At 44.9% G+C, this 11,631-nt stretch overlaps 1 protein-coding gene across 1 annotated transcript; it reads right to left on the reverse strand.

Annotated features, from left to right (window-relative positions):
- Positions 1–1,180: 1,180 nt before the first annotated feature.
- Positions 1,181–11,140, reverse strand: tm2d3 (TM2 domain containing 3). The gene is made up of 6 exons (XM_083662351.1): positions 11,028–11,140; positions 10,362–10,460; positions 7,081–7,241; positions 6,557–6,734; positions 2,995–3,070; positions 1,181–2,883 (listed from the first exon to the last, which is right to left on the reverse strand). The coding sequence occupies exons 1-6, from the start codon at positions 11,131–11,133 to the stop codon at positions 2,718–2,720; spliced, it is 786 nt and encodes a 261-aa protein (XP_083518477.1). The 5' UTR covers positions 11,134–11,140; the 3' UTR covers positions 1,181–2,717.
- Positions 11,141–11,631: the final 491 nt, after the last annotated feature.

An 11,631-nucleotide genomic window follows, 5' to 3' on the forward strand; every position in this document is an offset into this window, starting at 1 on the left:
GAAGGCCAAGTCAATTCACTGTTGTTTAGAATTTTAGAATTTAAATATCTCCAATCAGCGTGACGTCACTTTCCACGCAGAAATGCGGAACCTCGCGGCAGTTAATAGTATGTGAAGTTGTGCCAAACAAATGTTAATATCTCAAAAAGTATACATCACATCGTTTATATTTTGACATTCTGAGTGAGAGCAGAATTAGCTCAAGAGTTTGATGTATAATATATGCATGCCGTGTTTAAAGTTGTGTGAACTGTCGCAGTTTTTAAAATGTAAACAGAGTCAGCCGGCTAGAGTCAGACACACAAGCCTCGCGCCACTTGGGCTCCATTGCCGTTGCCACCCAGTGACGCGGTTTGTTTACCAAAATGCTGCTCGAGACTTGCATCGAAAATCAGTCGGCAGGCTCCTAGTACGAAATGAAGTGAACGTGACCGGTGTGTTGTCAACACTTTACCATTTTCAGCGTATAGCAAGTTGCTACTTGCTACTAGCAACGAGCTAGAGTTGTTATTCATAGCGACGGACGGATTTGAGAGCGACACGTAGGGAGCGGAAATGCATTAAAGGAAAGAGCCGGTCGGTTGGAGCCAATGGCAGAGCTTGCAGGGAGCGGAAAGGGATTTTCTTCCGCTGCCAACCGCGCCCCTTGAGTTCCTGTTGCACCACATTGAAACGGGGCTGCTGCCCCCCAGAGGATCGCTTTTTGTTTGTTTAACCGATGGGTTCCCAGATTGGTACAAACCCGATAGACCCTTTTCACGGAGGCCCAAAGGCAGGATGAACACAGGTGTACCAAAACAAGCAGGGTTTCCAACTTCCAGTCCATTTTGGTGTTCCAGCGTGCTGGGGCCCTAATTAGTGAGTTGGTTGCACCTGTGTTTATCCTGCCTTTTAGACACCAAATGGCAGCTGTGAAAACGGTCTATTTAGTAAATCACACAGTCATAATTGTGTTTACCTTCTTCACTTGATTGGTCTTTTTTGTTCCTCAAATTCTCCCAAGACAACATTTGCTTTTTGGCAGCCATTGGCGGTGCGGTGATGAGTAAATTGGCAAGCCACCATGGTCGTCATCAGATGGGTTTATATATCTCGACTCACAATTTGTTAGCAGCACTGCGACGAACAATTACGTAATGGTTCTATGACATTTCAGTTTTATTTACAGTACATCCCTTTAAAAAAAAAAGACAAGTCAATTCATTTACAGTGTGTTCCAACAGGAAAAAACGTAAGACTTCAAAAATCATAATACACATTTACAGCAAGTGAGAGGAGAGCAAAACTGTGCTGCACATTCTCAAGCAAAGGCAACCTACAGCAATGTTAGTATTATGGGATTGAGCAGTGTGGAGAGGAATCGACATGAAGAATGATGTGAATTGGGAGAAAACGTTAGCATTTTTCTGTATCTCTCCTGCTCTGGCTAACGGCTTATAAAAAGAGAAAAAATAATTCAGACATAGAGCCAAGCTTTCGCAATTTCAAGTGTCTAAATTTGTATAGTTTACACCAGTGATACTCAACTTGCGGCCCCCGATGGAATTGTAAAAAAAAAAAATGTTTTACAGTGCAACATGCAAGATACCCGCTGTATAAGTGTCCAAATGTCATGTCATTCTGGCCAATCCTCCACTTCTGTTATAGCATTTCAGTCTAGAATATGGAATATCTTTCAATAATCTATGATTTAGCTGCTAAATTGTCAAATACTGCTGTCTGCTTGCTACCCAGGCACTTATGTATGTACTTAACCTAACTAACTTAACTAACTATCCGGTGTGCACAACATTGTCAGACTAAACTCTGGCTGACACCCCAAAAACCTACAATCCGCTACAGAAAAATTTATATTGTTTGTTTATTAAGTGGCCCCTGGCCTTCTATCATTTCACTAAAGTGGCCCCCGTACAAAGCAAGTTGAGTATCCCTGGACTAAATTAACCTTAATTTACCAATATTTGAGTCGGGCTTTTACCAAGGTCAGATTAGCATTTCTCTATCCGTGTGTGGGGGGCAATTTTCTTGTGGCCTGGACTGCTGAATGAATGTAGGAGAAACACTATCTATCAGCCACAGTAATAACAACCATCAGCTATAATTGCTACTGTGTCTATGCATACTACATTTACAACCGTCGAGTCTTTTCACAGGTTTGACTATTTGTTGCCTGCAAAGCACATAAACATATCCCCTCAAGTGTATTCATGCTTTCTTGGAGGACGGAAACGTTACCTTTTGGCCTACCGATCGTGTGTGCAGCGTTTCCATAAACGTTCTGTAGCCATGGTTACCGTTTGACCCCCCTCCCCCACCCGCGCAGCGAGGGAGGAGCACCACAGGGCGCTCCGAGGTGACAGGATGTCTACGCAAGTGCCGTTTCACAGGAAACCAAAGCGTTCTGTGGTTTCAGTAGGACCAAATCTAACCATCAGTCAGCGCAAACCACATTTCCCTGGCTGAATCGTAACAGGCGAATGAATGGGATGGATCTGATGGTCGTGTGTGGGGTACGGTCATCCCGGGTGTGAGGAGGAAAACACTTCTGCCTGTGAGCAGATGGCATGAGGGGGGGGGGGTGTTGCAGATGGAGCCTGGGTGGGCAGACGTGACACTAAAATTCCGTCTTGGATCGTCCCGTCTTTTGAGAGTCGAGCGGGTACGAAAGCGGAAGAGGGCACCGGAACATCCGGCCGTGCCTCCGGGAGCCTTCCGTCTCAAATGTAGAGCGAGCCGTCCGCGGGCCCCACGTAACCGACGCCTATGAGAAGCACGTCGATCAAAGTCCAGATGCCCAGGCCTCCGAAGCTGAACAGTTTGCCCAGACCCTCTCTCCACTGGCCCAGGTAGAAGCGGTCCGCCCCGAAACCACCAAGCGTAATGCTGCGGACGGGGGAAAGGAAATCATTGCGATCAGAGATGCTCTGGGAACAGAACACACGTTAGACTCGAGCGATATCTTCAATCTGATCATCGGGTAAAAGAGGAAGTTACCTGAGGGCCACTGCTGTCGACCATTTGTATCCGCCGGTCCAGTTGCAGAATAAACGTTTCTGAAAATCTCTTTTACCTACAAGGAACAACAGAGATTATGGGGAATGTGGTTCGGACACATTTTCATTGTCAATGTAGCTCCTGGTTGAGTACCACTGGTCTAGCCCTATTTGCTACTTACCAATGATGATGTTTGTTGATTTTTGATTAAATGTACTTTGTGTGACTGTGGATGAAATGTGATTGAGCCTCAGTCAGCTTGGACATACAGGAGCGTCACCCCGTTGACCTTGCATTTGTTTTCCCCCCAACTTTCCACAGCTACTATGAGGAACAGCATGGTGTGCGCTGAGAACGAACTCTACCAATCAACATCATCACTGGTAAAGAGCAAATAGGGCTAGAGAGACAAAAAATGGAACTATCCGTTTAAAGTGGATTGCTATCTACCTCTGTGTTCTATTTCACTGTTGTGCGCATTGTATGTGTATTACCTTGCTAATAGTAAGTCAAATTATTTTTTTGTATCATGTATCTTGATTGTTTAGACACTGGGATTTTCTTTTATTCCTGTATTTGATATGTACTGTGTGCGCACAGGACTCCGTGCGCCCAGGGACTACAGATGCAAATTAGCTTTTAGCTATTTCTGGTGCAATATATTTATTGTGTACTGTCCCTGCGCAAATAAACAATAAAGATAAAGGTATTCATAGTATTCCGATGGTGTCACAAGCCTATTTCCTACCAATATGGCGCTACAATACACACAGCTCATTGGCTGTAAGTGTCACTTGATTGTAATCACCTGTTGTTTTCCTACCAAAATGGCCGTGTGGTGATGTAACAGAATACTATCAATTGAGTACCGATACTTATAGCCCTACCCAGAGCCATGCTGGTTTTGATTTTAGCCAACTGATTTTAATGATGCAACTGAATAATTGAACTTAGTGCAACGTGTCATGGCGACTACCCATAACCATGTTTTCACTCTGGGCTTGCTTATGGAGGACTTTATCTCCGATCATGAATGCATTCTTTTTGATATCACTTTGTCAGAACTTCACCTCGCCTCCACCTCGGCAATCAGTGCAGCTAATTTATTTATGTTGTTGTCACGGAAGTGAGTCAAGACGTGCCTCCGCTTGTTCACGCCGACGACTTCAGAAATAGCTTTAATAATGCTGCTCGTCTATCAGCTGTTCCCCTGAAGACCAGATGACTCACTGCAGTCGAATCATCTCGGGTGCCAAAAATATGCTCTTGTGCTTTTTCTGATTTTCTGTTGTTGATTAGTTAGGTCTAGTTAGGCTCATTCTCTGGAGACATGCATGTGATAAAGGGCTGTATAAATAAACAAACCCGACTTGAAACTCCCTGGATAAAAGATGACATTGCACGAGCTGCATACTTTGCTGAGCTGATTAATATTAATAATAATTCATATTAATAATTCATATGAATTAATATTGGTTCCACACGGTTGATACCTTACTCGCAGCTGTCTCAGCACCCTCTGTTGAGAATTTGCAAACATTTTTTATCTTTCTTTGCCGATACAATCCATATGATTAGATCAAATATGAAATATTCTACCTCCCAGTTCCTACAGAGCTGCCCTATTCCTCCTGTTTTGTTGCATACATTTGCACCCATCTCTCTGCATCTCTGTTGGACAGAGCAGGGTCTTCACTTCAACTTCACCAAGAATGATGATGGTGTCTGACAAGAATCTATCTTTGCAGAGACAATATGTTGGTTAAGGATGGGGAGGGAACATTCCCATCCCCACCTCCTCCCTTCCCTATTCTCTCCTCCCCCCACATTCCATCCCCCCTTTCTCCCTTTCTCTCTGTCTCTCTCTGATTGTTCAATCTTGTTATTACTACTGTCATTGTTACTGTTGTGTCAGCTAGATTTAGTGAGACATTGTTTCTGTGACGCCCTCTGAAACATTCTTGTGAATTATGGCTATACAAATCAACTTGACTTGACTTGAATACATCTTTGCAGAGACAATAGAGAGCCGCAGGAATGAGTCCGGAAAACATCGATGCTAACACTCCCGGTTCTTCACTGTTTTCTGCCTAGGGGATTTTTGAATGGGTTTTTGGCGCGATGCTTCAAATAAGGTCTCTGGGCAACGCAAGCTTAATCAAACGCGAACCAGTGTTCAGCGGGATAATCTTCATACATGAGGACCACTTTTATGAGTTTTTAAGCTTTTACGTGCCGTTAAAAGGGCGGGTAGCTAGCAAACGGCTAAATTACCCTACACTGCTGAGTCGACGGGGATATTATACGTCAATAACGTCATCACTTCAAAGGACGAACACAGAAATTCTTTCCCTCACCTGGTTCAGCCCGGGGTAATCAGTGCACAGCAGCGCACACATCAACAACAGTCCAGGTTGAGTGGTGACGTGACGGGGAAGCCTATGCGACACTGTGTAGTTCTGGATTAGCTTAGCACGAACTTTTTACTTCTAGGGCTCAAATTTACGCTTCAAAACTCATGAAAGTGGTCCTCATGTGTGAAGATTATCCTGCTGAACACTGGTTCGCGATTGATTAAGCTTGCGTTGCCCAGAGACCTTAATTGAAGCATCGCGCCAAAAACCCATTCAAAAAATCCCATAGGCAGAAACAGTGAAGTCCGGGACTTCCGCGTTCCGACTCCAAAAATATGTCATCCCTGCGGCTCTCTATGTTGGTTAATGTTGGTTATTTGTGATTTCAACAAATATTATTCTGCCAAAACGAAAAGGCGCTGCACGAACGGTGCAAATCTGGTCCCGCCACAAACGTGCTGCTGTTTGTAAACACCGGTGCAAGTAAAACACTAATGAGGGTTTCCAACTTCCATGATTTTAAATTGGAAACCCTCATTACCATTTTTCTGGCACCTGTGTTTACCCTGCCTTCTCGCACACAAAATGGCCCCTGTGAAAAGGGTCTATTCAGGAGTCCAGAACCAGGCTAAGATGTTAGAGAAGAGGGCTTGAACCAGAAGCCAGGTTGACGCTTTGACCGTCACACTGGATACGAATATCTGGGCAGGGAACGTGAAAGAGTAAAACCATAGATCTTCTATTATTATGGATGGTTCACCACAGGCTCTGCCAATTCTAACAACTGGTAGCAGCAAGCAAACGGTCACGTGGTCACCTCACCCCAAGTCTCGTTACTCCCCCCCTCTGCCCCCACTTGTTTTCTTCGTCAAGCAGGCTTTAAGCGGGGTTAGTGCTGACCTAGCAAGCTAACTTGAAATAGAGATTGGGAGTTCCCAAACTCCACACAAACCACACATATAAACACAAAGCTGCACGTTGTTAGCTCAATACAGTTGAAACTAAGATATTCCATTCAAAAAAAAAAAAAAATCTAGCCACAGATTTAGCTACTACATCAACGAACTTCACATTTAAGCTTTAGCTAATCGCTCCCTGGCCGCTAACATACGTTCCCTGTTGCCAAATCTCACGAGAGTGTGTTGCTGAGACAGAGACAGGTCTTGGAACAAGTTTAAGGTTTGACCAGAGCATAACGTGTATCATACCTAAGCAATGTACATGGTCTAGCACTTTACAGGTGGCGTTGTAGCGTCTGCGCGGGCAGGACACGGTCATGCAGCTGGTGGAGTTGGAGCAGCGGTACTGGGACGGGTCCAGCTGCCAGCAGAACTGACACGTGACGGAGAGAGAGAAGTTGCCGTGCTGCTGCTGCCCCGACTCGCCCTGCAAAGAGAGCAAATGTGCGCAGTGATTCCTCAACTAAAAAACACAACAGTTGTTTCTGAATCAGAATCACTTTCGTCACCAAGTACAATAAATGTACAGGGATTTGTGTCCGGGTGAAATTTGTGAGGAGACCTAGAGAGACACGTGACACAAGTTTCACAGTACATGGATATACTGTACTGTGTCTCTTCACTTTTGTTTTATCACTGTGCAAGTACGTAAACTAAACTAACTAAAACATACAACAGACTGTGTGCAATATAAATATTGTTCAATGCTATCACTTGACCTAGTCGCCTACTTGGTGTCTATACAGATTAATTGCTCATCAAATATAACTCACTGTACAGTGGACCCCTCTCTTGGGTTTACAGGCGAAGGAGGCTGGCTTCCCATAACTGCAGTTGTGGTGATAGTTGCAGTTGATGCAGTCGGCTGGCAGTCGAGTACACAGACCCCCGCTAGGACATTTCGACGTGTAGCTCTCTTCATCTGCAGGAGACACTGCAAACACAGCAAACGTATAGAGCGACAACGTCACACCCTCTTCCGGGTTAGGAATACGAACCAAGGGATTTTTACGCCATTCATTTTTCCAAAGACGCTTCATAAAATGATGGGTCAAAACCAAGCGATTCAGTTATATTAGAATCACGAGAGAGACCATAGAGACACTGCATGAAATAGGCCACGCCCATCACGCGGGAAATCGCTCCGTTCACTCCCACACACCAGCGTCATTTTCCTTGAATTAAACATAGCTAAAAGCTGTTGTGTGGTGGGGCTACGCAGACAACAAATGTAAACAATTGCCAATTCAAATTTTTTTGTACTCCAAACTCGCAAAACAAGGAAGCCATTGAGCATTCGCGAGAAGAAAATGTGGATTTAGCTGTCAAGGAAGTAAGTTGGGAGTGTTCATCTTCCATATATATGATCTTTGTGTGCAACTACGTGACATAGGAGAACGCCAGCGCGTCTGATGCCATCTGTCTGACGTTACACCAGCGTTATTTTCATTCATTTAAACATGCCTAAAAGCTCATGTCATAGTATTTCACTTCAGGCCACTGTGTGGGATAGTTTATCCAGCGTTGTTTGGGCAATGAAAAGGGACACTGCTCCAGGCCAACTGAGTTCATTTTCTCGATGTACCTTTCCCTCTCCGTTGGAGGAAGTGTACTGAAATAATCTTTTGACATTATCTAAAAGAGGAAACTGTCCAAATCCCTGTAAAACCCCGCAAAACTATTTCTATCCGACGAGAGTTCCTCTGTTCGCCCCGGTTAGCCGCGGTTTGTTTTGCTAGCTGCAGTCGTCAGGCAGTGCTTCCTTGTATTTTCCCCCGTCTTGGGCGTGGCTTCTGAATGATGACGCGTTTTGCAGTGTCTCTATATTTATAACATCTCACCCTTTTTTGATGCAGGGGGAGGATGAGAGAGCAGGATGTGTGAATGGGGGGAGGGGAAGGGAGGGGAACGGGCACTGCACTAGTCTACTGATTCCAGCGCTGTCTGTCTGCGTGTGTCGCTGGGGACACGACGGAGTGCAGTGCCCAATCAACCAATCTTTTCCGCCATTGTAATCAGTTAGAATGGCGGTTACCCTTCAGAATAAAAGTCCACACACTCGCAACCCTTCAGAATAAAAGTCTGACACACTTCAGACAGCCCTTCACAATAAAGGAAAGGCACACTTCACATAAACCCTTCACAATAAAAGGCCAACACACACTTCAAACAGCCCTTCACAATAAAAGTCCAAAACACATTTCACACAGCCCCGAAGCAGCCTGTCTCTCTGAAGCAGCCTGCCAGTGTCTTAACTTGGTGGCTCTTGTTTGGTTGACACTCGGCTCTCCTCTGCTTGTCACATGTTTCTCCGTTATCTCCTCATCTCCTCAGCTTCCTGTGGTTTCTGTCTAATATCTGTCATAACAGGAGGCTGCTAGCAGAAAACAGCGGCTGCCTGTAGCTTCATGGAGTCTTAGCCAGGGGGCAGTGGTTCAACACTTTTCAAGAGGTGTGCAGACTGTGCACCAGACGTAGATATCTATACTACGGCTGCCTACTGCGAGACTAGGGCCTACCTGACCATCAGGTCCCGGGTTCGGGTCGGATATCAGCCCTCTAGTGTGTGTCTGTGTCTGTCTGCCTTCCAGCCTGGGACAGAGCAGCAGAGCTTTAGGAGGCATTAGGGTGTGTGTATTTGACTGCAGGGTTTCTCCTCTATGCTTTTCCCTCTGCTCCGATCCATTCTCTCTCTCTCTCTCTCTCTCTCTCTTTAAAAGGGGCTACGCTGCTCCTATAACATACAGTTCAAGCTCAGTTTTGTTACACTGGCGAAGTTTCTGTGTGAACATTTAATTTGTTAATTCCCCATTGTTTCAATTGATGTGTTTGTCATTGATACATTTAAACACACACAAGCTATATATATATATATATATATATATGGTGCAATTTGGACATGTGACATGTTCAATATTAATAAACTCTGAATGGGGCGGGTGAACAGCGCTCTGTGCAGCGGTGGTGTGAACAGGCACTGCACTAGTCAAGTCATTCCTCAATTTAACAGAACAGACTTGTTGAAGCCGAGTTTATTTTGTATTTGGGGGTTCATAGATTGGGGTGTCAGCAGCCTACAGGTTGACAGAAGGCTTGTGACAGAAGTGGACCAGTTTCAGTCTCTTCTCCAATTGGAAAATTCTGTATGAGGGAAGTGAATGACTAACACTTGCCCCTCAACAAAAAAAAGCCAAAAGCAATCAAGGTATCCTTGAGCAAAGCAATTAACTCCCAATTGCTCCATTAGAACTGCTTAGTGGCCAACAATAGAAAACGGTTGTTGACCTGTTGAACAGTCGTGTTCATAGAGTTCCTTTCCGAATGCTAAATATGGAAAATAATAAATACATACATGACCTGAAGGTCATCGGTCCACAACCTTGTTGTCATTCTGGACTCAACCCTGTCTTTCCAGTCACACATCAAATTCATCACCAAATCCACTTTCTACCACCACCTCAAACACATTTCCAGATTCCGGCCATCACTCTCAGACTCTGTGGCTGAGACCCTCATCCACGCCATAATCACCTCCCGCCTGGATTACTGCAACAGAGTCCTGTCCGGGGTAGCTAATAACAAAGCCCTGGACAGGCTACAGTATGTGCAGAACTCAGCTGCCAGGGTTCCCACCCACACAAAGCCCTGGCAGCACATCACCCCCACAGACTCCCAGTCAAGTCCCGCATCGCCTACAAAATCCTCCTCCTCACCTAGAAATCCTTCCCCGGCAGATTTCCACAACCCGCCATCTTTGGACACTTGTTGACACACCCACCTGTTCACCAAGGCTATGTATGGCCTCTAGTTAACTCTCTTATCGCCATCAACCATTGCTATTATTTTATGTTGTTTTATTTGTTTTGTCTGCCTGTGTAAAGCGTCCTTGTCTTGAAAGGTGCTAGTTGCTAATAGAATAGGATAGGATAATAGATGCTAATCAAAGTTATTGTGAAATAGAAATATTGGCATTTTGCTAAAATACCATTATTTTTCTTTATGTGTGCTACAATGTCACTCCTGTTATGCCAGTGCCAGTGACTGGAGAGTTTACCGGAGGCTGCAGCGGGGACCACTGGGCTGGTGATGACTGGGCCGTGCTGGGCGTCTCTGGTGTAGGGGGGCTCTGGACCAACGTGAGAGCTCAGGTACCCTGACAAACAACCACCGCACAATCAACACAGCATACGAGTCTACCTCACTGCTTCACACTTAGTTATGTTATAGGAGAACTTCATAGGAAAACAAAGCTGATTTATTTTGCACGTGATCTCCCACATACCCGAAAACGATCAACAGTTTTGCAGGCACTCATTTATAGTTTGACAGTATTGAGTTAAGTTGTGGGTATAACGGGTAGCACCGTTCATGACTGTTGAGTGACAACACAGTCGTGAAAGGGGACACAACGTTAACGTTATCAGGGGGTTAAAATAGAAGGAAGGGGCTGCTAAAGAAAGCCCCCAGCCAGAAACTATAGCGTTAGATAAAGACCCAAGCATGCCTGTTGACCTTCTTTGACAGATAACTATTCAATCAATGCGACTCATTGTTTCCACTGCTATCTGCCTAGTGACCGTTTTAGCTAATTAGCTAGCGTTAGCTGTGGGAGCAAACTGTGTGACAAACAGCAAATGGCTAACGTTAGCTAACACGTTAACATGTTAGCGTTCGCCTAGCCAAACTGGGATCACAAAGATCACTGCCCACATACACATACCGTTAACACATTGTGATAATAGGTCCACGAACAAAACTATCATGATTCCGTGGCTTTTCAAGCATCGTCCTCGGTCAGGTCTCCATGTCTCGCAGATAGTTGCCATTGTTGCTACGCACTGACTGCACTGCAGTGCAAGGCAAGCTAAAGCTGGCGCTGCATTGATGGAATATTGGACAATTGAGAGATCTATCTCAATGAGTCTGCAACAAACCAACCATTGCGATATCAACCATAAACAAAACAAAAACAAAACTAGAAAAGAATTGCCCTGCCACGAGATTATTTTGAAGAGTCGCAGTTACATCTGTACATGATCACTTATTTTGATATCCCCCCCCCCCCTTCCATATCGTCCATTCTGTAGGCTACACCTGACTGATTGACTTGGCTAGGTGGTGTCAGCTCAGAATTCAGGATGTCGAGAAATCGGCGTCAATCGCCAAAACCCAAGTTTTCAAGTAGTATGGCCTGAGAACTTGGGCGAACGGTTATTTCAAGAATGTTTTATACTAAAAGCGATCTTTCCCATGGTAACGTCGTTACTTGAACGCAGCACAAGCAACAGCACTTCCTGGTCCTCATTTGACCCACGCCCACCTCC

The sequence above is a fragment of the Poromitra crassiceps genome (genome assembly GCF_964638095.1).
Source record: "Poromitra crassiceps genome assembly, chromosome: 28".
NCBI lineage: Eukaryota > Metazoa > Chordata > Actinopteri > Beryciformes > Melamphaidae > Poromitra > Poromitra crassiceps.